The sequence below is a fragment of the Cygnus atratus genome, chromosome 1 (assembly GCF_013377495.2).
Source record: "Cygnus atratus isolate AKBS03 ecotype Queensland, Australia chromosome 1, CAtr_DNAZoo_HiC_assembly, whole genome shotgun sequence".
NCBI classification, from domain to species: Eukaryota; Metazoa; Chordata; class Aves; order Anseriformes; family Anatidae; genus Cygnus; species Cygnus atratus.
In genome coordinates this window covers 119,166,603-119,193,989 of record NC_066362.1, presented here as the reverse complement: position 1 = coordinate 119,193,989, position 27,387 = coordinate 119,166,603, and the positions used below count along the sequence as shown (strand labels likewise).

At 37.7% G+C, this 27,387-nt stretch overlaps 2 protein-coding genes across 2 annotated transcripts in view; one reads left to right on the top strand and one right to left on the bottom strand.

The window, feature by feature from the left end:
- Positions 1-21,868, bottom strand: part of RPGR (retinitis pigmentosa GTPase regulator) — a 45,737-nt gene extending 23,869 nt beyond the window's left edge. The window contains exons 1-6 of the mRNA XM_050716537.1: positions 21,743-21,868; positions 19,923-20,048; positions 13,211-13,303; positions 10,960-11,022; positions 9,220-9,378; positions 7,579-7,728 (exon numbers count right to left, since the gene is read on the bottom strand). Of these exons, the coding sequence (XP_050572494.1) occupies positions 7,579-7,728; positions 9,220-9,378; positions 10,960-11,022; positions 13,211-13,303; positions 19,923-20,048; positions 21,743-21,818 (667 nt within the window). The 5' untranslated portion in view covers positions 21,819-21,868. The remainder of the gene's footprint in view (positions 1-7,578; positions 7,729-9,219; positions 9,379-10,959; positions 11,023-13,210; positions 13,304-19,922; positions 20,049-21,742) is intronic.
- A 2,674-nt stretch (positions 21,869-24,542) lies between these two features.
- The window catches only part of OTC (ornithine transcarbamylase), a 29,604-nt gene continuing 26,759 nt past the window's right edge, over positions 24,543-27,387 (top strand). The window contains exon 1 of the mRNA XM_035542211.2: positions 24,543-24,619. Coding sequence (XP_035398104.1) covers positions 24,543-24,619 — 77 coding nt within the window. The remainder of the gene's footprint in view (positions 24,620-27,387) is intronic.

Genomic DNA, 27,387 nt, shown 5'->3' with positions numbered 1-27,387 from the left:
ACTAATGTAGGAGCTGTCTGCTCAAGGAAAATTTGAAGACATAGCTACACTTACATAATCCACATAATAACAAACCACATACTTACATTCCATTACTAATGCTCAGTTATCAGAAGCACACATTTACAATACTTTTGGAAACGTGTATATTTATGTTTCTGTACAAAATGTACTTTTGCTTTTAGAGAGATACATTTAGTGCTCACAAATTTGCTTTTACAGAATTCAGAGGCATTACTATTGTACTATGCACAACAAATGTTTGAGAGATTCGTATGCAAAAGCTCTAAATTCATTGCCAATATTAAAGTTGAATTAACTTTAGAAATGCTGTTTTTTCCCCAATGACACTGAAAATAGATGTGCTCGCAGTGTTTCAAAGCTGAAGCCTTATTTATGTGTTCAGAACTGTTCATTAGAGAAGTCCCACTCTCTCCACTGAACATAAGCAGGGAATAAGAAAACAAACTTACTACTAGTTTTATGTTAGCCTTTTTTCTTAGCATAGCTGCTATGTTTGTTACTTTTCATTCCACTTTGTCAGCCAAAACTTAAAATTTGGGAATTTAAGGTTAGTGACAATGACCAGAAAAATAAGATTACATAGAAATAGAAAATATGATCTAAAATTAAACTAATGCATCAAAATGTAAAGTAGAAAAAATGAAGCTATATATGCTTTCTAAAAAGTGAATGAGATTAGCTAAATGATCAAAATCAAGTTAATAAAAATGGAAGAATATAATTCAAAATGAACTGAGGTTTATTAAAACTTGAGTGTTACAAGCCAAGGCAGGAAAGGATTTTTTTTTGAATTTTTAATTCTGAGGATAAGAAAGTCAAAACTGGTGTCAGTTAGAAATGGGTCTTTTTTATTCATTTTTCCTGACTTTTACTCTGGCAACACACTCATTTAAAACTTCCTTTTGCATGCATAAAAACTGAGCAAGAATTTCAAGTAGCACAACTACAGCTTCACTACGTGTAGCTATGGGATGACTAGTTACTAACATGTTTTCATTTAAGCTGTCTGACATATTCCAATAGATAAACTAGATTCAAAGTGTTTTTCCTGGCAAAGTCTTTGCCAGTGACACTTTTTCTTTTTTCCTCTGTGGCGCATGAGTCAACTATTTGTGCTGAACAGTGACTACAGCAGTTGGTGCACACACAGAGCAGCACTGAGACCGCCGTTGCCAGGACCTTCCATAAAAATGGAATGGAATGGAATGGAATGGAATGGAATGGAATGGAGTAGAGTAGAGTAGAGTAGAGTAGAGTAGAGTAGAGTAGAGTAGAGTAGAGTAGAGTAGAGTAGAGTAGAGTAGGTTTAGTTTAGTTGGAAGGGACCTACAAAGATCATTGAGTCCAACTGTTTGGCTAATCAAAAGTTAAAGCATATTATTGATGACCTTATCCAAATAAATGCCTCAAACATGAACAGGCACGGGGCATCAACCACTTCACTGAAACCTTTTCCAGTGTTTGACCACCCTCACTGTAAAGAAATTTTTCCTAATATCTGGTCTGAACCTCCCTTGGCACAGCTTTGTGGCATTCCCACGTCCTGTCACCAGCTACCAGTGAGAAGAGACTGATGCCTCCCTCTCCATTTCCCCTCCTCAGGAAGCTGTGGAGAGCAATGAAGTCAAGAAGGGTTCTGATGCATTCAGAAAACCCTTAAACTACCATGTCTTTTAATGAAACAGCGCTTCTCCTCACATCCTCTCACAGGAAGTAATTCTGGAGCCGTCATGCTGATCTAAGATGTATGCTACCTTTGTTACCAGTAGTCTACGAAAAGAAAAAAAAAGAGATCTAAATTATGAAGTATTTTCTTCAAATGAAGCCTGAGGATAGGTTTTCAATGAATTTTACTTATAGGGAGAATCTGAAGCATGTCTCATATTTTATAGTAATGTTCATTCTGGACAAAAAATTAAAAAAAAAAAAAAGTTATGCATTTTTTAAGATACCTAAGCTTCAAATCTATTTAAATTCATAAATCAATCAATCAACTTAAAAATTCTGGGGGAAAAAAAATGTATCCCATACTCAAAGCACAACGACTGTGAAAAGGCCATTTTTCATAAAAGCCAAATTCCTGCTTTAAATGGAAACTGGTCCCAATTCTCAGTGCAAAGCTGCAACCCAGCACTTGCACCAAAAATTTAGAACCTAACTTTGACGGCACAATATTTATATCTAAAGCTCACAAGACCTACCCAATTTGGCCTCTGCCTTAGTCAAAAAAAAAACACCCAAACTATTTTATATTGTTTTATATGGGTTCTTAGTTTTTCAAGATTACATCTGCCTCTCACTATGGTATGGAGTCTCCAAGTACCATGCTTCTAGGCTGCTAAGGCCAGCAACTGGACTAATTGTCTTTTCTGAATGCTCTACCTGACCACAGATGCAATCAGGAAATAACAATAATACAACCACACTCAATGTCAAGTTTCTTGCAGGGTTTCACAGGAGTCTGGTTATTAAGAGTAACCACCACAATGTATTCACAGAGCCACATTATCGTTGGCAAGGTAATGAATCAGGTTAGCAGCTGTATTTCCTACCTACCATCATCAGAGGTGTAACCACATCCTCCTGCCTGTCCTTATTTTATCATTCATTCCTGACATTTTCTCTTTTCTTTCATTAATGACATTTTCACACAAACCATTTAAAATAACACCAATAATGTTACAACACTTCATTTATTTGCACATATCTGTGCAGAAATGTTTCTGTTGCATGCTTCCACACTCTTCTAAGAGGTGTTTCATAGTCACTTCAATGTGTTTTTTAAAGAAACGGCAGACGATCTCAGCTGCTGAGAAGTGTATTTCATTTCTAAACTATGTAATGTGTTTAGACTTCTCTGTTCAGTTTGATTTTCTATTTTAATTCTGATCTTTATTCCTATGTGCAGAAACACTCTGAACAGGCCTCAGTAACAGATACTTTGCAGTTATGTGCAGCAGCATTTTTTTAAATTCTGAAATACTAGCCTAAGTAACAGCAAAAAAAAAAAAAAGAATTAATTGTAGTGTCAGAGTTTCTATAATCAAACCATTCCATTGACAACAAGAGGTGTCAATGCTCCCACTGGAAGATTTTATTAGGGACTGCAAGAAGAAAAAACAACAACAAAACTTACATTTTTTGGAAGGTAAGTATTAACGTCTTAATATTCTCAGATCTGCCATGTATTTCTTGAAACAAATTCATAAACCCCAAAAAGCACTTAGGGGTTAACTACTAATGCAATTCTCTTTGAAGACACCACAGCATTTTTTTAAAAACACTACTGCACAGTAAATATTAATCCAATCACAATCTAATTAATAGGATTAGAGATTCAAATGGTCAAGCTTCCATTGACTTCCCAAACTAATCAAGTTTATTACATTTTTTAAACTTAATAATCCAGCTAACAAAGATAAACCCATTTACTAAAGCAATTTTTGAATACATTACACAACCCTTTAAGGCAAACTGTAGTCTAAAAATTATGAAGAATACCGATAAAACGTAAATAGGATCCAGTCAAACTCAGATAAATTTTCAGTACAATTATACGTGTGCAGCGCATCTGCATTTTAAGGACATTCTGTTCAAAATAAGTCCATGGAACCTGGCTATTCATTTTTTTTCCTCTCAAACGAGTCTTCTCACATATTAAACTTTCCTAGTGTGGTATGTTTTTGGTATCACTAAACACAGGTCACAGGAGCATGTCAAGGAAATGAACAAGCAACAAGGAAATAGAAAATTATCATTGCTCCTCAAAGATAGTGAGTACTGTATAAGACAGAAGAGATGAGATCTGGCTGATGGCAGGAGACAAAAGAATTGAATCACTGTATGATCTCTTGAATAAATAAAGAAAAAAATGAAGTATTTTTTCCAAGATTAAATTGGTTGACACCTCCTCACAGACTGAAATTCTAAGCATGGAAGTCTTTGGAATGGATGACCTTTAAAATTGGTCCTTAAAAACAACTGTAAATTACATATAAGGAAGGAATTTGGGGAACCCATAAATCTCTCTATGAGAAGGTATCTTCTCAAGGAGAATTTACTTTGACCTTGCTTATAGTTAACAGTTCTGGCAGGAGAAGCATCAGAAGACGTCTAATATGTTCAATTCCTTTCTGTTTCCAAGAATGTGACTCTGCTTTAGACACCACAGTAGTGGTTATATATATCTGGGTTTCCTGCCCTACGTCTCCTTCAGCGGACAGATGACGCTATAGACACTTGCCAAGCTTAGCACTTTCCGAAAAATTGTTCCCTCTTGAGTGAGTGTGGCCAAAGACTAGTCAAGTAAAGATCTGTAAATGGACTCAAAAAGTGTTGCTACACTCTTTCAGCTACTTCTTTCTCTGTTACTTTCTCTGAGAGATACTGCTAATACAGGGAGCTAATGTCCTATGTCCACAAAAAGACTTAGTAGATAAGAAAAACTTTGGAGTTTTCTGGTACAATTGAATTACAAATTCAGATGATCAAATACCACAATTTCTATAAAAACATATTTCTATTTACTAAAAGGTTTGCATCAAGATTACACTCTTCATTGACTGCTACTGTACTTCATAGTACTTTTCTGGTAGTTAAGAACTTTAAAACGTATTCCTACTGAACCTACTTAAACAATCTTCTTAAACAAAAGCTGTTTCAAAGAAATAACATCTTTAATTTAAAAAGGAAAAAAAAAAAAAAGCTCAAATCTATACAATATAACTTTTTTTTCCTCGGTTGTCTCTTATTAATGAACATCCTGACCTGGAGAGGGCACTCTGTGACCATGCTATGTATTCTAGTGTGTCCTCATTAACCACCTCGTATGTTTTAACCCAAACATGTCTGTGATCCTACCAGCCCACTTAGCCAATATACATTTTATGTCAATTGCAAATATATTAAGAAAGGGAACCATATGGTGACAAGGTCATCAGTTCAACCCTGCTACATATATCAAGTCCTACATCCTGCAACCATGTTTTATTATTAAAGATAGTATACTATTTGATGCTCTTTAAACAACAAGTCATGTTTAAAAAGACAAAATGTGGTAATTATACAGTACTGTAATAACTGGCAAAACAGGTGTTGAAAGTTTGCTAGTGACAGTTTCTTCCATTTCCTTCATAGTAATAGCAATCACAGTCTAAAACATTCCTTTGTATTGTGTTGAGGGAATTAATATTGATTATACACCCACCTGAACTATTCAAATTTAATTCCTAGAAATACAGAATCACTGTTTTTTTCCAGATATTTCCTCCAAAATTATGTATCAAAAACACCACTAACAACTTTAAATTCTAGTGTACATGATAAAATCATACAATCAAAACATATGGAAAGCCCCCTGTGCTAGACAAACTTTTAAACATAATTTAAAGCATAATTCAATGACTAAATGGCAATTTAGAGAAAAAAACCTCATATCTCTCTTCTATAAGAATATTCCAGATACTCCATAATTATCTGGTTTGCTATGTTCTACTACCCCTCAGAGGCAGACTACTGAGGATATGAACCACTGTTCTGAGCCAGTCTAGCAAGTACTACAAGCAAGTCTCTTCCATAAGGAATAAAAGAATCCTACCAGTAATAAAAGTATCACCTTTTTTTTTTTTTTTTTACACAAAACCTTGTAACAGCATAGTGCCTTCTTAAGTAGGCTGTAAGAAAAAGAAGGTAGCTATATTTGTACTTAGGCTCAGCTTGCAGAACTTCCAGATTCTTAGGAATTAATGGCTAGCATCAGGACTACAAAAATGTGTGACTACGGTCCGCTTAAATTAAATGTGTAGAGCTGTTTTTAAACTCTGTGCAACAGAAGATTTTTTCACTAAAAAGCCCAACACTAAACTTCTATGCTACTTACAATATCAGTCAAAGAAAACTGCAAGGGCCCAAAGGAAAATAATTTTTCTGCAAATTTCTTTTTTTCCCAAAGGAAAATAATCAAAAAATATTTCTCATTTCACCATAAAAAGGTCATCTGTGTGCCAGTAGTTTCAGGAAGGTAGAGTCAGGCTCAACTTTTGCAGGATTTCCAGATACTAGAGGCTAAAAATTAAGATCTCCCGTCCCACAATCAGGCTTGTTTAAGCAGTAATGGGTTCAACAAGTCCTCATTTTCACTTGTGATAACCAGCTTATCTTCCTATTAATATTTTAAGTGGATCCATTTCTCTCACTCAGTTGTTACCCTAATTCCTTTTCTTTATGCCCCTCCATTAACAATTTCCACTTCCTCAGAGAACCTGGCACACACTATTATCTCCTTGCTGTTAGATGCTTGCCCTCAGCCCACCTTTTAATGAGAGCTTTGTCAGATCCCATCGTGATCTTGTCAGAACTTCAGCTCTTGGCTCTAAGGCAGAAATATAGACCTTCTTACTATATCCTTGAATTAAGGGTCTTTTTTTTTTTCATTTATTTCAAGTTCAGGAAGATGTAGACTTCCCAACAGGTAAAGAGCTCCTGATCAGTCAGAGGTATTTTGTTCATTTATTGTAATAAGGCATCTGTAGTAAAAGTTGCATGCTACCAGCATAACACTTAATTAATACCTCGACACCGTAGGAAGCTCTCATTCTGTTAACAGCATGTTCTCAAGAGAGCTGTGTAGATATTCTATGTGGAAAAGTAATATTTATCAAGTTGATGGAGTAGTTACTGGGTACCTATTAAAGGCTTTACAATCAAAACTATTGATCCTTCAAAATCTTTAATTACTCTTACTCTAATTTGCTATACTGTGAAGCTTAATAATGTTAATATATGGCTGAGAGGAATTCATAGCTGCTCACGCTTAACACTATCCATACTGATTGATAAATTCAACCACATGGGCATTGTTAAAAAATGAGTGGTATCACCACTTTGTTAAGAAAAAAAGAGGTGGGAATATGTAGAGATGGCTTGGAGAACAGACACCAACTCATTGTAGGGATGCTTCTCCTCGCAATGTATATTGCCTAACTGACTTAAAAACTTAAGAATAAGACATAACATCAAACTTTGACGACAATGTTGCACTGCTAGTAAATGAGATTAATTTTACCTCAAAACATAGTAAGTCTATTCAATATTTGCATTTTCTAGATGATCATCACACAAGCAAGTGTAATTTCAAGAAAAACTGGATTATTGAAACCATAGTATTAATCTACATTTGTCATAACCTTCATGAAAATAAAATTATGTATGACAGTCATTCTTCCTAATATCCTTCATTGTGTATATGCAGAACATTTACTGCAATTTTTTCTCATGGGACTGTTAAATCAATAATAATAAACAATTACAGAGTAGATTATATATAAGTTTTCCAAATAAGTGAAACGGTACCACGTTTTAGAGAACCTCTCACCAATAAAATCTCCCAGTGTGATACAAAACCACACAGATGACTTTCTCTTTCACAGAACAGTTCGTAACAACTATGGCCTGTATAGTTTCAAAAGTAATGAATGTCTTATTAACTACCTTTACCAATAAAACAATCTGAGAACCAGTAATTTGTCTCTGCTAACCATTATCTCATCCTCTTACCTGTTATCAAGGCAGAATGATAATACCCACAGGATACAGACAAAACGGGTTTTCCAACATCCACTTGACAAGGGACACAGACATAAGCTTTATCGGCCAAGCCAATCTGACCTTCTGAATTATCACCCCAGACAAAGAGCTGCCCATCCTCTAAAATGAAGACACGGAAAGTTAACAGATTTCAAAGCAAAACTACACTAATAAAAGGTTAATTTACCTATTTAAGAAGCATTTCATAAGCTCTGTGTACAACACCACTAAACGTCATTATCTCAGGGACATAAAGTGATATTTAACACAATGCAACAAAACAGTCTGAAGTATGAGGGTATTCCCTAATCTTTTCAAGAGTGACTCAAAACACTTAGTGATCCACTGATATTAGACCATAAATAGCACCAGTACAAGAACATTCCTTCAAAAAGAGGAAGACTGAGAGTGTAAGACAATTCAGTTGCCAGAGGTCAGCATCGAAACATCATGGTGAATTGGAGGCATATTCTCATTTCTAGTAGCACGTCACCACCTTCCTGTTCTTCCAAACGTATTCTCTATTCTGACTTTGGTACTCATCTCCCTTATTCTTTCCTTATCTTTCAGTTCTCTTCACAGGTTATTATATTGCCCAGCTTCATCTTGTTTTACTTCAACTATCACAATAGCTGTTCCAGTTTTATTAAGACCAGCCTCTGGTGACACAAAGACCAATGGCAGCAATAAGAAGCAAAAACAGGTAGTGAACAACGTGAAAAATCTCAAGAGTTTTCTAGAAGAGATAAGGCCTTCTGTCTGCATTTTTCTTATTGGTGGGAAATAAGCTGTGAATAAAACAACTATCATACACACAGCTACTGAGATGCTGCTTGGCACTAAAACCATTCAAAGTTCATTTACAAATCTTATGAGAATGTTCGCAATTGTCACAAAAAATACAAACCAAAGAAAAGCAGGCTAACATCTTTCTTAAATACTCCTCTGCTCTGTCCCTTTCTGAAATCATAGCCTCAATAATTTATCCTAAACAGGTACAGAACAGTTGCTTTGCAACAAGTCTTGAGAAATTACAGGGTAATAAAGGACTATGGCTGAATATATTATAACTGTGTAGACTTCATCAAGTCATGATCATGTAATTTCACATTGGAGTCATAGGTTAGGCCACTCTCAGAATTAGTAATTACACTGTTGTGTAGCCTGTACCAGCAGACCAAAATAACTTTAGTGAGAAGTAGAATTAGAGAAACTTCGTTTCTGTTAGATTCATGTTTTGCAGCTGGCTTCCCCGGAAATTAATTGGAGTTTTTCCCATTTGAGAGTATTCATACTGTCCTTCCTTTGTACAGATTCTTTAACTAGTACAGAATGAGACCCGTTGCAGGCCATTGCCCATGGAAAAGTTCCATTCTCACAAAAATTTTAACAAGTTATTCAGCAGCCACCCTTTACCACATTGTGTGAAATAGGCAATTGTCTATAAAAAAAAATAAAAAAATAAAAAAAGGAAAGAGGTTTACTGGGGAAAGAAGACAGGGAGGCATAGAAAATATACACATACATGCAGACAGAGAGAGGGAATAAATGTTTCCCTGGAACACCAGGCTCGAACACACATAAATAGATTTTATTAGCTGTTGCTCTTACCAGTTACTGCTGCTGAAGTGTATGATCCAGCTGCTAGCTGTTTGATCTTGTGCTGGTTGGTAAAAAAACTAATTAAATGAAACGTGGTCCTTTCCTCTGTGTCACCTAATCCCAACTGACCTTCACTGTTACCTCCAGCAGCATACACATTTCCTTTTTCTGCATACAGAAATGCACATGTAATACACAGAATGAGGATATTCTCAGCAGTGGCAAGAAGTCAGAGAAACTGCAGCAAGTAATTTAATTTTCTATAGAAAAACATTACAGAGAAGTCGGGGTCTACACCCCTGAAATATTCTACAGTTGACGCCAGATGTTCCTGTTGTAATTAGCAGGGAGGTTTTCCTGCACACATTTAGATCGGAATAGTCGATAGGCCTTACATGTCTGTGAACTGAGTGTGTTCCCAATCATTTTGGAGGCTGATCTGAAAAGCAAATATTACCTGAAGTTCTGCAAGAGTCCTCATAAAATTACTACCTGTGGCCCTAACAGCTGGAAGCAGCTCCTTCACTAAAGAATTTATAGTTTAATTAAGATAAAACATGGGGAAAATGGAGAATGATGTCACAGGCAAGAAAATTAAAGTCATATTAGCACATAAATTCAAGAGATACAAAACTTGATAGTTTGGAACAGTAGGAATGAAATACATTTTTACTTACATTTTTATTAGAAATCTTTTACTCATTTTAATATTCAAATCACTTTCATTAACTAGCTTTTATTTTGTTTTAGAATCTTAAAATTGAAGTTAAAGCTGATGATTGATATCTTTAACTTAAAAGAACTTCAAAATTTATATTTTTAATTTTAGTATGTTTCGTTTTTGAAGTGCTTATCTACGATGAAAAAGCCAAGGCTCATTAATAACACAAATCCAGACACAAATGTGATAAGCAACTAACATACAATTTACAAATGGTCCATGCTATATAAAAGGTCACAAATTATTTAGCCAGAGTGTACACTAAAAGTGACTAATATTTATGCTTGTGCAGTCTTGCATACTCAACTGTTATTAAAATGTTCTGTTTTATTCTAATAGGCCTATTTACAATGCTCACCGTTTCCACATATGTAAACTCCCTAATAAACAAGCAAACCTCTTTATCACATTACTGCAAGCTACAGCATTGCTACCACAAAGATGGCTATTCCATTACACAACTTTTAGAACCGTGACAGTAATTTGCATCAATTCCCTGTATACTCTCTCCCTAAAAATGTATTTGTTTTCAATTTAAATTTAAAGTTTATTTATTTATATCTTAGTAAAGTAACTTGTCAGTGAAATTGCAGACTACCTTGTCTAACTAAAATGCAACAAACTTTGAAGGCCTCAAAACGTAATGTTCTACTATCTTTACTGAAATACAAAACTTCACACTAATAAAGATACGTACCTTGTTAAAGGTAAATTTGAGCACAGATATATAAAAACATACCTATAAGGGACTTAAATTTAATATTGGTAATTGTTAGCCACACCTCAAATGCAGGCAACAAATTTTTTCATCTCTATACTATTAGTGAACTCCTATACAACATTATTTTTAAATTCATTGCACAGAATAATTCAAGTATTCAAAGAATTGGATATCAAGAAACAAGTTTTAACAGCTCACTTAGCTTTTTTTTTTTTCTTTCCTGAACACTCATGGGGCTACCAATGTAATTTGGCATTAAAACGAAAGAAATAATCTACCTTCAATATGTACATAGTATGTTACATACCTGTGTAAACTAAAGTGTGGTTTCTTCCACAAACAGCAAGTTTTGTTTTTTCTGGCTTTAAAGCTATTAAGTAAAGGCAAAGAAGAGGAGAGAAAAAGTTACGAACAGTCTGATAGTTGGTTTAACAACAAAATGTTCTATGCTCTAGAGAAAGCTATGTGTTGTTTTCTTATTTTTACCTAGAGAATGATTACAAGGTTAGTTGGCCATTTGATCTTAGCACATGACTTATTAAAACAGGATTCTCCTAAGAGAAGAAAGCAAACGTATCTTAAAAACTTATAGCTGCTATACTCAGGATAACTTGATGATGACTACTGTATCCAAATGCCACATTCCACAAAATTTACCATTTACAGGATACGCCTCAAAGAATACATCAACTTGCAGTACAAAATGCATGCTTAGAGCTTTCTTCAGTTTTCATTAATAATACTGTTCTTAATTCACTCCTTCACTTCTTCCACTATTTTAAATCTTTAAAATCATACCTTTTTTTTTTGTCCCGTCAAACATACCTTCCCTCACAATGCACAGCTACTTTCTTGCTAGACTTTTGCTCTGTACTGACCTTTTATTAATCACTAAACTCACAACTGGTAAGGGCAATCTTACCTGGACTACTGCCTAAAATAACAGATTTTGCATATAACATCCTGACTTAATATCAGCTCAATTACCACCCACCCATGCATATCTTCTATGCAGTCAGGCCACACCAGTTTACCTTATACGATACTCATGATGCTCTTAAAACAACATTATTTTTACATAATGTATTTTTTTCCACTGCACTGGTCCATGAGAAAGGCAACAACCATCATCCCTTTCACAAAAACCTTTTCAGTCCTTCCAAATCAACCTTCATCAGCATTGTAACATTCAAATTTAACTCCCTTCTCCTTCATACTGAATAAATCTACCTACTTAAGCCTGAACTCCCTCTGGTGTATCATATAGACACAAACAAAAATTGTGCAAACTCAGAATCCTACTTATCCTACCTGACATCTACTGTTACTACCAGTTTAGAACCATAGTATTTCCAATATTAGTTTCTTCCTAAAATTTAATTTGCTGCTTTATATCCCACCACTGACTCCTACATCAGCCTGATAAGCTCAGCAGAAGCCCATGCTCCCTAACCTCCCACTTATGCTAATCAATCACATCCAATGAGCCATGCAATATTGACAACATTGCTGGCAGTTTTTCATAACCAATTCCATTAGTCTCCAGTTAAACTCCAGAACTATTTTGTCAGAAAATGAGCAGCCACAACTACTTGGCCCTGAGCAGAAACTGAAATGTGTTTTTGCAACCCCATTCCCAGAGCCAACCGATGTCTGAAAGCTAGTGAGAAAAGCTCCAGGTCTTTCTCCTGCTGCCTACTGCCAAGAGAGGAAAGATACCCCCTTGTGACTTTTTTCAATGGTAACCAGGTCTCTTTTGAATTGCTGTCATCTCTCTGTTTTTTGTTTGTTTGTTTGTTCTATTCTCCATTGCAATCTGACAATAAAACAAAACTTGATACCCAATCCATTCAAGCCAAGGTAAGAATCAATCTCTCACATGGCTGACAGAAGATGTGAACCCAAGAGTAGTTGCTTTCTCCCTCTGTAGTGAAATAGAGAGAGGAGCAGATAAAGAATACTGGAATAAACTAAATTAGGAAGAAAACAGCTTGAACAAACACAGTAATTTGTTTTCAAGCAATAAACTAACAGATCGATCTGCTCACAGAAAGGATGAGGATAAACATTTAAATGTGAAAAGGAATGTGTTAATGGGATAGATCTGATTTGACATAAGTAAGGGGATAGGGAAGAAAGTATTAGTTTTGCTTGACAAGATAGAACTGGCTAGGAAAGATTCAGAAGATAAAAGAATGCAAAGAAAACATTTTACAGCATATGAAGGAATATGGACGTTCATTTTATTGTTTTTCTACACTTCATACAAATATATTTCCATTTATGCCTCCTCAGGCACATCTTACACTTGCTAAAAAGATGAAAAAAGATTGGATTCTATGTATCTGAAGTTATTTTCAGACACAAAAGGACCCAGAATCTGGAACTGAAGGAAAAGTAGCCAGGTTTCCTTTTAAACTATCTTTATGAGCTTATGCAGTAATATGCTACACATGATGAGTAAAGAAATCAGAGTCTGTTACTCTGGAACTGCATCTTATAAAGCACATTTTCACAAGGGTAACCTTTCAAAAGGACAAAAGAAAAATTAAACAAACCTTTAACACATGTTGGTTTGCTGACAGTATTCTTTGATCCTAGTCCTAATTGGCCCCAGTTGTTACTGCCAAACATGTAAAGTTTACCATTCCCTGAAAGAAAAGGAACGGTTAGAATTCATATGAGTGTTTGAATATCTCACACAAGATGAGATGGTCATTCACACACTATGCTATTTATTTTATCCTTTATAACGGAAGATTCAAAATTAGGCACTTCCATACCTAAGTGTAAGCAATAATTACTATCCTTGTGATTTTTCAACATAAGAGTAGTAATTGCATTGTGTACGTATCCAGTAAGAAAACCCCTGCCAGAAGACGGGACAAAAAAGCAGAACAGACATCCTCTCCTTTAACTACAGCACGGATAAAGCACTCATCATAAAATAAAAAAAGTGTACTCTTGGACAGACCCTGGAAGCACAGGAAGCACAGTCACTATAGGGCTACTTGTAAAACAACAATACATTTATCTGAGCACGCACACTTTTTACCTCAGAGACAGGGATGAATAATGCAGCTATATAACTAACACAAACACAAAATTCTAATATTCATTCAATTCTAATATTCAATATTCTATTGGGGAGGAATGGTGGTTGTTTGTTTTTTTTACTGCTAAATTTCTTCTCTTAAAATGATTTACAAATTTGCGCTTCTATAGAACATAGTTTATGATACATTTTCAAATAGGTGCACAAGTTGTATGGGTTTTGGACATATTAGGCCTACTACAAGAGCCTTTTTGCTTCTCTGCATCTTCCATCATGGATTAACAAAGTACTCTGTATATAAAGAAGAAATGTATAAAAACACCATGAAGTCAGGGAGTTTTGTTTGCCTAAATGAAAACATTAGATTAGAAATCTTCAACAGGTATAATGCTAAAATTTTATTTCCGAAACTGTTATGACATATCATTGAATTTGCAGATTTGACCATTACCAACAGTGAACTGTTGCAATTCAGAACAGTCCATTGTTTTAAGAGGATGGTAAATGAACAGATAAAATTTTTTTCATCAGCCATGCAGATCAGACTGCCGAATCTCACTACTAGCAATACCTTAAAATGAATTAATCCCATTTCATTTAATTTTTTAAACTATTACCTTGTGTAAAGCTCTGAAGTTCACATCCAAAGATAAAACCCCTCCTTCAACATAAGTCTTTGCAAACAATAGAATCTGATTTGTCAAAAACAACCCAACACCACAAACACAAAAACCAAAAATCCCTTTTACAACTGTTAAAACAAGATTGTTTACTTTTGCTCCAGCTCTACAGGTCTTTGTAAGTTAGATTCCATCACGGAGCTGTCATGTAAATAAACTCCCAGTTACCCTGGCCATCAATTATCACATGAGCACAACACATTTCCACATCGCAATGCCAAAATATTATGGCTGTTTGTACTTCAGTAGCACAGGTTCCTTGTGAAGGTTCTGAATGTGATTTACAGAGACTTTGATATATGATTTGGAGATTTTTAAAATACAAGAATACTGTTACAAAAATCCAATTATTTTCTCAAATATAACCACAAATTAAAAAAAATATTCAAAATGAAACATAACTAGTAACCAAAGTCTCAATCCAATTGTCAGATTTCACAATTTATGGAATATTGGGCTGTGTGTCAATATTACATCTTTCCAATAAGTTGAAAGGGAAAAAATTCTGAGGTAAAGGCAACGCTTACCAAGTTTTACTAATAGCATTTATAACACCATCCCAATTTTGGTAATGCAACCATACCAAAACACATGCAGAGGTGTGTCACTGAAGGCAAAACACACCATGACAGAGAAAATTTTATTAGCAAATGGCATCCTACTTTGTATCCCTACTTTATACTTTTTAAATGCCTGTGAGGATGGTAGTACTTGTGGGAACACGATGCCAAGTCACCATAATTGAGTTTAATCACATCCTTTTTTATCTATTCAGAATTCCAGCAGGTCATGCTTTTAATCCTATAATCTGCTCTTTCTTGTATCAATCTTTAAGTTCTCAGACATTGCGTTATAAATCAAGAAGCTTAACAGATGAGAAGATTTTTTTATACATATATTCTTTACCAGCTGAGTGACAGCCTTTTATAATTTCAGGCTTCCAAGACTTAGTGTAACAGAAAATAAGAAAACTGAGACGTATGTAATTCAGACAGTGAATAAAAACTAAGGCACTACAAAGAAGCCATATCAAATGCCTGTAATGAAGCAACATTTCTGGGTCCCTATACCAGACCAGGTTTTAGAATGGGCATAACACGGCATCAAAACTGGCCAGGAGACACTACAGAATTTTGCATGCAAAATGCCCTATTTTTGTAACTGTGTACCGAGTAATCTCTAGTCATCACCACAGATCCACTGAAGTGAGAACTACTTTCACAGCAGGCAAATAGGTAAGGATCATTTCGAAACCTTTAAAACTCTGATTGCACTTGTCTTTTTGTATCCATTTTGGTGCAGATACATGCAGCCCAAGGCCATATGCCATATGGAATAGCAGACAGAAGACTGGTCCAGCACAGTAAGATTACGATTCTGGGCAAAAGAAGGGATACGACAGGGTATTAAGAAAGGGACTACTCGGACTGTTTTGGTGATGAAAACATACACCAAACATCAGTCTTCACCCTCCTCCTGATGCAAGACTAGGCTATTTCTCCAAAGTATTTATGCATTGGCACATCACCAATGTTACACCAACTCCGAGCTATTAACAAAAGCAACAAGATGTTTACATCTTTTGAAACAGCAGATTTTGTAAGAGACTTCAGGAAGAGGGTACTAACCAGGAGATTTCCCATATGGTGGCTGCTACTATCATTGTGATTCCTTAGAACCCCATTTGTCATGTGCAGCCCTGGTTCATGAAGCCTGGCTATAGGCATTATTCAGCAGCTGGGGAGTACAAGCTGAAATACTCTACATGCTTCATAATATTAACAGCCATCCATCCATCCCTATCACCTACGTTTTAGGCATTTTACCCCTTGCTTTCTACATGGTATTAGTGTGGAACAGAGATAAAATGGGGAGAGTACATACAGACTTTGAACATTATGAGATTCTGTTAAGAGGCTATATTGAGTATTTTGGACAGAGTATCATATGCCAGGCGTCACGATTTTTTTTTTGTATTTATTTGTGCTATTTTGTTAATAAACTCTTAACACGTCGTTTGAAATTCGTATACAATTCAAATACATCTCATGAAAATGGGAATGACATTGATTTTCTTAGGCAAGTCACAATATTCTCAAAAGTTTTATTGAGCAGTAAGAACAGTCATGCTTAGGATATTTAGCGTCATACAAACACAAACAGGACAGTATGTTGCTTGCTCCTACACATATCAAAAAACTAACACAAACATGTAGTAATCTTCCTCATTTTCCCCTTACAGCTGAGTGCAAAAGACACAGGAGTCATGTTCTGATGGCCTGCCAGCAGGCAGAAAGAATAGATGGAGTTTTAAGTCCAAAGACCTGGAGAGATTCCAATGTCTCTTTTGTGTAAACTGTTGAATATTTAATGCTTTACCTAACTTGAAATTATATGCATACTATCTTGTTGTGCTTCTGCGTGAACCTCCTTGAACTCCTGTTTTTCCTTTTCATACTTCTTTCTTTCCTTTTACCCTCTTGCACCGGGGGCTTCAATTCTCTCCAGAGCTCTGAGTCCAGAAGATACGTTTTCCGCCATCACCATTTCCCCCTTGTGAACTGGATCGGTCTCTTCGATCAAATGTGGGCAATCTGCCTAGGATACTCTAATTAAGGCCAATAAACAATAAGACAGCTGTTAACTTTAAGAGGTTTGTAGAAAATAAAATTATTAATAGAAAGGTACTGGGAAGAGATCCTTAAAATATGGTTAATGTCACTTACTTCATACTAGCTCCCAAGAGGATGAATATATTCCTTCACAAAGCCTACAGTTACAAAAGATGCAGGGAGTGAACTGTCAGTGAACTGTTCTTGGGCCAAAAAATATAGGAATGGGGCAAGAAATTTTGTTAAACATATTACAAGGGATGCCGGAAGCAAACCGTTCAGACAACTGCTTAAAAAAACTGCTTGAACATTTTAGTCAAGATTGTGCTTAAGGCAGAAAGAAAATGAGGAAGGAAATACAAAAATTCAATCCCAAATTCCAAAAGTAGAGGAAGAAGTGTTTCCCTGACTAGCTCAACAAGCCAACTCAACGTCAGCAAGAAACTATCGCTGATTCTTTAGATTCCAACATACAGCCATGGTATGTAAATGCAATTTATTTTGGACTCAAAATCCTAACTTAGAAAGCAAAGAATAGTTTTTTTTATATTCACTTTACACTTTTCTCCCCAGAAGTCATATGGAAATACTGATGTTGGATTAGATGAAAGAAGTATTTGAAATGTTCTGAATATTTTGTCTGAATGCTGAATATTACTTCCTGTACATTTTCTTCATTTGCATTTAGCCAACATTCAGTACTAGATGTCGCTGTCTTTCCTGCCCAAAACCAGCTGTAAGGCATGTTTTGAGTCAGTTTGCGTGACAGTTTTGATTGTTGACACATTTTAATATAAATCTGATGCATTTCTATCAGATTTGAATCTACCTCATATTCCCACTGTCCCCTAAATACATAGTTCCCTCTACTCTTCCAGGGGGTGGAAAATAAAGGAGTGTGAAACACTGTGACCAGTAAAGACTGAAAGTAGTATGAAGCATGCAGTACACACCTGCTTGAGACACCTTCCCTTCCTCAGCGATGTTTGTCTTTTCTTTCTTCCAGGTCAGGTTTAGATGGATTTCAAGGAACTCCCGCTTTTCTACACGGTCCGCATCCTTCTCAGTAAATTCATTACCACCATGCACTTCTGTGGCTCTTTTATTCCAGGTGTTATTGCAGTTCAATGTCATTCACCAAGGGCTTTAATTCCACTGTATCATCCAACTCCATCTAATGGCAGAAATGTGTGGTGCACATGTGCATGCACGTGTGAAGAAAAAATGAGGGACAAAGATTTTCTCTTTTCCTTTTTTACCATTTGTATGACTCCTGCAGTTTCAATCCCTTTGTTCAGTGTTGGTCACTATTTTTCCCTCACTTTTGCTTCTACTTTATCATGTCCCAAAAAAACTTTTGATATCAAAGATTTATTTTTTTTTAATTCATGTTTCTACAGTTCCCTCTCTACAAAAGCTTTGAGAAAATGATGATCTTATCTAGAAGTACCCCACATGACTTATCTGCACACTACCACAGCAAAGGCCAGCTAGGGAGACCATTTTTAAAATATGCAGTATATGTTAAAATATCAGGGAGGAGGGGAAAGAGATGTACAGAAATGGCGCTACGTGCAACCCCATGCAAGTTGACTTCTTCAAAAGCTTTATTCAAGTGGCCACTATCACAGGGACACTGGAATTAGTGGATTGTTGCTGATTAGTGTAACAGTGCTGGCACAAGCACATGCTGAGGGAGTTAAAGGAGGCAATTTAAATTGACCACTCTGAAACTGAGAATAATACTAGTGTTATTTCAAACTGGGTGTGGGCATATGAAGGGATATACTAAAAAAAGTCAAGAGGAAAATTTCACAGTGCCCTAGGTTATGTTCTGATTAATTTTATGCAACAGGCAATTTAATAGAATGGGTTCAATCACAAAAAAGTGTGAAGTTTTGTTCAAAACATAATCTATTCATGCATAATTCATCTTCTATGAAGTTAGGCTTGAAAAATTCATTGTATAATTTTACTTCAAATTGTTCTGCAGTCCATGAAATCTATAATCTTCTTCTACCATGCTTGAAACTGTTCATTCTAAAAAATCCAGCATTTTCAACTTTGCTTGGGGACATAGCGGGGAAAAAGAAAACTTGAGAAATTATTTAATGAGCATTGACAAAGATACAACACTGGGTCCTGATGAGGAATAAATGTACTTCGATAAAAAACATCCTGAAAATATGCATAGGAGGAATTTCATGATAAAAAAGTCTGATTATCTATCTGAAGGTGGTTGTCAACATAATTAACACATGTTTTCATCACAAAGGAGCAGTCTCTTTCACATAAGAAACTGAATGAACTCTCCGATGAGTATTGCTTCCAGCATTTCAAAGAAATGAAAAGGGACATCAATAATGACGGTTCAGCGTATTGCTTCTGAGCTTCTCTGAATGCTTTTGCAATTTATTTCTGATTTTAGTAGGATTTTCTAAAGTTCTTTGACTTGTTCTTTCAAGGGTTGTTTTCAGTTGACAGTTAACTGATAATGCAGAACCTCCTTTCAGAGATACAATTTTATCTATCATTTCAGGCAGATTCCCAGTGAACTCGTTGACTGAGTTCAACAGATACTGTTTACTTACACACGTGTTTACTTCACAATACAAACCTATATACTGAAGACTGTCTACTGGACACGATCAGATTTACAAGAAACATTTAAGCTGAACAAGGTCATGCTTATTTTAAATCCAACATGATACATTCAGTTATTACAGATTCACTCATGACAGTTCCTGGGCATGTCTTGTGAAAACCTTCATTGACTCCTGTTAACTTCAAAGGCATCCAACAGACCCAGTGTGAACAGTTCCCTCTCCTCTCCACATTTCAAGTATTACCTCAGAATTTAAATAAGAATCCAAGTTGTCCAAATGTATAACCTTTTATCATACACACCACTTCCAATACTGACCTGTAACAATAGCAGTATGTTCATCTCCACATGATATATGTACAGGCTTGTCATTTTTGAACCAGAATTTGCTAGGAACATTTTCTGCAAAGCTGCTTTTTCCAAACGTGAAAACAGCACCTGATTCTAAAACATAAAAAAAAAATGTCAATTTTAGTGGATATAAATTTTTCCTCAGACATTTTAAAATAGTCATTTCCTATTAATCCAATTGCACATTTTAGTTACCCATCTTTTTCCTTAAAAAATAAAAAAATAAAATAGTGGCTGAAGTATTTTTTTTCCATTCTGTTTCATCAAGACTATCTGATTTTCAGGCTCAGATTTTAGTCCTTCTGATACTTCCTAGCTTCCGTGAATTTCCTAGAAGAACAGATACTGCTGATGATACACTGTATTCTGAAGACACAAACTTATTTGAAAGTACAATGTACTTTATCACTACCCCCTAAGAAAAATTACTAGATGCATAAAGAAAAAAGAACTCTGACAAACTGCCCCCAAAAAGTACAATCAAAAGCTCATCCTGAAAGCAGGTCGAGACAAAGAATTCTCACTTACGTTTATACTTGAATTCAAACAGGTTTTCCAAATTGGATTAGAGAGAGAGAGAGACACACTGTAAAGAGGTGACAGGCTCCAAACTGACCACTCCTCCTCACCCATCTGAAAAGATACATGTGCTCTAAAAATGGCCCCCTAAAATCAAAACCCTCAGCCTTCAAAACATGGGTTGCCACAACTGTCCTTGTTCATAAGACTACGATATAAAAAAGCCCAAAAAAACCCCACCCCACAATGAAACCCAAACAGCTCTTCCTCCCTTGTAATCGGTTTGCTCAATTCTTTCCATTTTTAAAAGTGCCAGCACCATTGTTTTAAAACGCACAACGTTAACTATTCATTCACCCTTTGGTCAAGCATTTTGTCAAGCATTTGGCTCGACACAGAAAACATTCATCCTATGGGGAATAAATGAACTTACAAGTTAAATCATTTGCCAAACTGCCATGCAGCGCAGTAAAGCAAAATTAGGCCTCCTATTTAAAGATGTCAAACCTTGCGCTTTAAACACTTGGGGGGGGGGGCGGGGGGGGAAGGACACACACAACTATTCTTTGCAGACTTTTTTTTTTTTTTAACTGATAGGCTATGGTAACACACAGAGGAACACTAGGCTGGTTCTGTAGAAGTATATATAATTTAATAATACCATTGCTTTTGCTGAAAATATATACACTGAAATGTTTCATTTGCATCAATGGTCTGCACCCCAGCTCCAAAACCCAAAGCTCTCTCTTGAACTGTAAATCTGACACTCCTTTTGAAATGATTAACATAAAAGTTTCCGATATTACTGGTGAGATGTGATTTTATGCACCACATTCATCAACCATTTACAGAATTGTATTTACTGCCCCTTCAGCTGCTTGACTTTTATTGAAAACACACCTTTCTGCAAACAAACTCAAGGCTTTAACGTTCTGTTTCGTGCCTTTTTTCACGCAGATAAGCCTACACTCACAGACATGCCAACAGCAGGTATCTGAAAATGTGATTTTTGTTTCGGGTTTTAATCCCCAGCCAGCCAGCCGAGCTGTATATCGAGGCACGCATACTGCGATCTGTTAGGCGCTAACGCCAAAGCAGAGCTCCCCAGCTCATTTTCCTTTTAGCAACATTAATAGGAATATATATGAATATATATATTTCGGGGCCGGAGCAGCAGGAGGGCGAGGTCCCCCCTGCCGGCAGCGGGCCGAAGGGAAGCGGCTGTGTCTGTGTGTCCGCCCACCCGCCCACCGCCCGGCGGCACTCACCGGGCACCGTCAGCTCGGGCTCCCCGGCGGGCTCGGCCATGGCGGCGGGCGGACGGCGCTCGGCCCCGCGCCCCATGCGGACGGAAGTAAACAGCGGGCCTGCCACGGGCAACGGACATAGAGAGCGGCGCCGCCCCGCACCGCCCGCCCCGGGGCTGCCGCCGGGATGGAGGACGGGGGGCGCCCCCTGACGGCTGGCGGTGGGGAGGTGGCTCCGGTCCCGCCGCTCCCCCCGAGCAGGGCCACCCAGAGCAGGCTGCCCAGGGCCGTGCCCAGGCGGCTTTTGGAGATCCCCAAGGAGGAGATCCCACCGCTCTCTGGGCAGCCTGTGCCAGGGCTCCTCACCCGCACAGCACAGAAGGGCTGCCCGGTGCTCAGAGGGAGCCTCCTGGGCTCCCGGTTGTGCCCACTGCCTCTTGTCCTGGCACTGGGCACCACTGAAGAGCCTGGCTCCGTCCTCTTTGCACCCTCCCTTCAGGGACATTTTGGTCTTCCTCCTGTGGCCTGTCCCTGCGACTCGCTCGTGAAGCAGACATCTATCTGTGTGGGGACTCTGCCTTGAGCTCCCAGCTTAGCCAAACCTGTCCCCTAATAAACTCACTGCCTTTGCTGAGTCTCCTGAGCTGGCATCCCTCGGCAACATAAACAGAATATAATTCAGAATCTTTATTTTGCCACCACTAGGATGCTGCTGTCCTAAGAAAGAACTCTTTTCTGTTTGATGGCTTGTGTGGCTTCACCGAGCTGTCCCTCTGAAGTTTTCTGACTGGGTACGCAAGCAGACATTCAATCTTCCATTCAGCCAGTGATAATTAGATAATAACAGCTGTGCTGCGGACTCTTCTCCCTTTGCACTGTCTGTCTCTGAGGTTTGTGGGAAAAGGTCTGCCCATTCCTTTACTGTAGTATTCCTGTTTTGTAGGGAGCAACTGCAGTGTCCTTCCTGTCAAGCACCTACCCAGCCCCTCTCCAGGGCACAAATGAGACACTTCTTGGCTGTAGTGCCCACCACATGGCACAAAGGACTGCAGTTGTAATCTGAAGCAGACAGCAAGGGCATTGGTTTGGGAATTCTGTATTCCAGGCCCTGGCATTTAAAATGCAACAATAAGAGTATATGGGTTGAAACATACTGGTGTAGATAAAATAGTGTAGTGTAAATCTGTATTGATAGACAGAAAAGTAGCTTAGGATAAAGGAGTTATATTGATATTGTCATCCAATATGAATATGAACCTGACTGGTCTATTAAGCTATATGTCTTCTGTGACTTTTTCAAGACTGCACCTTGTGAATACCACTGGAATTTCAATTGCTGTAATTGGATTGAATGTGTTGCTTTCTCTTTTTTTCCTTTCTCAGTTCTTAACGCTTAAAATCATCAGCTAAAATGGTCTTAAACCAAAGACAGAGTTTAAAGCAATGATGTTCCCCCTGCACACCCTAACACCCTAATAGCTAACAATATTCCTCAAATTATTCAGCACTGAAGGTTTTTATGGCAAAGTCCCTCAGATGCCTTTTTAGTGGTGCTAGTTAGTAAGTGGTAACACATTCAGCTCATGAATATTGCTTTTATTTTCACATTTGAGGAGCAATGAAGAAATCTGTCCCTTTCACTCCATGATATTATTAATATAACTTTGCCGTATTGTTGTACTTTGTTGAGGGAATACGTTAATTTTAAGGTCTGAAAGGCAACCCCTTTGTGAAGGTAAACCCCATGGAATCCTTGAAAACTCAGGAGAGCTCCTAGTTTATATTAATTACATTGGTCATGACTGACTAAACGTGGTAAGCTGTGATTGTACCGTGAGAAATGTGTTGTAATCAGGCATCACAGCTTGAGTGTGAATCTTCGATATTTAACAAATGTACGTGTATGTGCTGATTTTCTCTGAAAAAAAAGAACTGTTAGTAGCAAAACAAAACAACAAAAAAGGCAGTTTGGACCCTGCTCCTCTACTGACCATGTACTCAGAAGCTGAATGCTGCTGCCTCTCAAGAAAGGAGGTGTCAAGGGTCAGTCTCCTGCCAGCTCAAAGAGGAGAGAGGCTTTCAGTAATCGTTCTTTATCAGCCTGCTCATGCCCTCCTAACCTGAGGCACAGACCTGCCACCCCTTGGGTATGCAGATCTCACTTTGTCCCTTCTGGAGAGGAGATCAGCACTCGCGCCACGATGAGCAGCCACCACCAGCCACCTCTCAGCAGGATGCGGGAGGCTCACCTTGTGTGCAAGTAGCCCCATGGAGTTGGCCACTCCAGAGGTGCCTGGTGCCAGGGCTGGGGCTGTCCCCTTGCCACCAGCTACCTTGTTCCTGGTGGGGCAGTGGGATGGGCCTTGGCTGCCAGGCCCTGCCCTGCTAAACCCCATCGGGAGCCCTATAGGCCTGGCCCCCAGCCCCAAGCCGCCCTGTTCTTGCTGTGCCATAACAATTCTTCTTTTGCTTTTTTTTTTTTTTTTCCTCTGTTAGGACATGTTCCTGCACAGATATTTGACAAACATGAAATTGCTACGATATGCTATTGACAGAAGGTGTAATATGATGGTCCCAGACAGAAGAGCACAAACTGTGAGTTGTGCAATGGACCCTGTGAAAAGTCTTTATCTGTAGAATTTTATCTAACCAAGGAAAAGATTCAATATGAGCCCTGACCAGGCCTGGCCCAGACTGGAAAAATCGAAGATAAGATTGTCTGTTCTTCATAGTATCCTCGTTTGCACAGTGGCTGCTTCACACAACTTCATTTCTGTTAACTTTGCTTTTAGGACTGAGAGAAATCTACTGTGAAAGGAAGATGCTTTTTAATTTGAGGAGCTTTTTCCATATTAAAAAATTAACATGGAACAACAAGCATCTGCTGCGACATGTTTGGTAAGTTAATCCTTTTCTTTTGTCTGGCATTCAGTGACATTTAATCAGAAAACTGGAGACAAAAGCAATTGAATTCTGTGGAGGAGTGAAAGATATAAGCTTCTGCTAGCATTTTTAGTGCCCTTTTGCCTTCTGAGGCAGCAAGCTTTGAGTCTTTATGAGACTGGAGGATTTTTCCTTTTTATGTTTGTGAAATCTTGTTAATTCTTTCCATGGGATTTAGCTTCAAAACCAAGAAAAAATGTTTCTTCTTGAGTTCAGTGTGCTCTGCAGGTACAGTAATTGATAAATATCTAAATAAAGCATGGGAAATCCTTATGTATTTAGACAATTATCATGATCAGTACTGGGAGGGGAAGGGGGAGTGTGGATTATCTCCTTGAAGCTGCAAGGTGAATCAGCTTCAGAGATGGTGTGGGGTTTTTTTGTTATTATTATTTCTGTGCACACTTAAGGCACGTAGGAAAAGCATTATGTGATACGGGATTCAAAATTAACCAAGGTGACCCATCTGCATAACCTCACTTGGATTCTTTCTTCAACCACATCAACTTTCCCCTCCCCTATGGCTTCAGAAAAGTACCTCTATGACACTGTTTCAGTAAGCTGTTTCTAATGCTTGTCACATCTCAAGAATCAAGTTAAAATTAAAGACCTGAAACTTAATGCCACATCTATCTGTTTTTGTGTTGGTGTCAATATGAATAATATTAGCAGCATTTGTAACAAATGATTAGTGTTAGAAAGCAATATACAGGAATTTCATATAAACAGAAATCCCAGTACGCAATGGCATTTTTATGTGTAATTTCTACATTACATCAAATGAAACACAAACATTTTCTGAGTTCTTTGGTTTATTTGTGACAGTTTTAGAGTGGTCCTGAAGCCTGGGTGATAATTTCTTCAATGGATTTATGGATTTTCACTGCTGGTAATCAGTGGGAACTTTCTCTGTTTAGCAGCGATGATAGAAAAGCAGGTGTGGAAAACAACTGCAGTAAACCCAGTAAACCTGGTTTTCAAAAATCATCAAATTTATTAAGCTCCCTGTATAATGTTGTCATATATATTTTTTTACACTATATCATAACATTGGCATAAACTATCAGTCACCACTGTCTTATGAACATTACAAGTTAAGCACACCATGGCTGATATCACAAGATAACGTAATATATATCAATCGATATGCTAGTAATCCAAAGTAATTTCTATCCCTGCTCAGAAGGAAATATGCAACTGCTTGACCTTGCATTTCTGCCTGTTATATTTTAACTCTGGTTTGTTGTCTCATGCCCCTTAACTGCAATTCATTTGACCACTTCTGCCTTTGTTTCTGAGGTTGGGGACAAGGGAAGAGAACACATTTCTGAAGGTCATAGCAATAAAGCAGAATCATGATGGGAACACATTGATCAGGAAAGGATCCATAGTCCAACTTTCTTGTAGTATGACAATAGCAGATCAGGTCAGCTATCTTTGCTTAGCCAAGTCTTGAAAATCTCCAAGGATGGTAATTCCAAATCCTTTTTGGATAAACAATTTTAGCGTTTCACTGTCTACTCGTGCAGAAGTTAGCGGTAGATACTACTCAATACACTTCTCAGTGGTGCCAAGTGGTAAAACAAGACCTGTGAACAGATGTTGCTGCTTGGGAGGTTATGACTAGGCAATTTCTGTAACTCCCTTCAAGCAATTGTAGGTTGCCATTAGAAACTCAGGGAGCAGCAGCACTGAAGACTGGAAACAAAAGCATCCATCCATCTGGATACATATAAGTCTATGGGGACTGATGGGATTCATCCCAGGGTACTCAAAGAGATGTTTGGTATCATCACGAGACCTGTCTCAATTATTTTTCTATAGTCTTGGGAATCTGGAGAGGTCCCAGTTGACTGGAAGCTGGCAAATGTTGTCCTGATTTTCAAGAATGGCAAGAAAGGAGATGCTGGTAATTACAGGCCTGTGAGTCTCAGTTCCGTGCCTAGTAATATTATGAAGATTATTCTGCGAGTTATTGAAAAACACTTGAATGGCAGTGCAGTCATTGGTTATAGCCATCACAGGTTCACAAAGGGAAAGTCCTGTTTAACTAATTTTATCTTATTTTATTTTATTTTATTACCTTCCTAGTTGACCAAGGGAAGCCATTTGATGTAATCTTTTTGAATTTCAGCAAAACTTTCAATAATGTCTCTCACAGTGTCCTGGACAGAACATACAGCATACAGCTAGAGACATACATAATATGATGTGTGAACAATTGGCTGGCAGGTTGGGCTCAAATGGCTATAGTAAATGAGATTACATTTAAATGAGGCAGCCAGTCACTAGTGGCATACCCCAGGTCTCCATTTTAGGGGCAGTTGTCTTTATTGTTTTCATAAATGACCTGGACATAGGACTCAAAAGTTTACTAAGTAAGTTTGCAGATGACACTAAATTAGGAGGAGCCTTGACTCCCTGGAGGGCAGAGAGACCTTGCAGAGAGATCTTGATAAATGAAGGGGCTGGGCAATCACCAACTGTATGAAATTTAACAAGATCAAGAACAGGATTCTGCACCCGTGATGAAGCAATCCTGGATGTATGCACAGACTGGGGAACAAGAGGCTGGAGCACAGCCCTGTGGAAATGGATCTGGGGGTTCTGGTTGACAGCAACATGAGCCAGCAGTGTGTCCTGGCAGCCAGGAGGGCCAACCATCCCCTGGGGTGCGTCAGGCATAGCACTGCGAGCTGGTCAAGGGAAGGGATTGTCCTGGT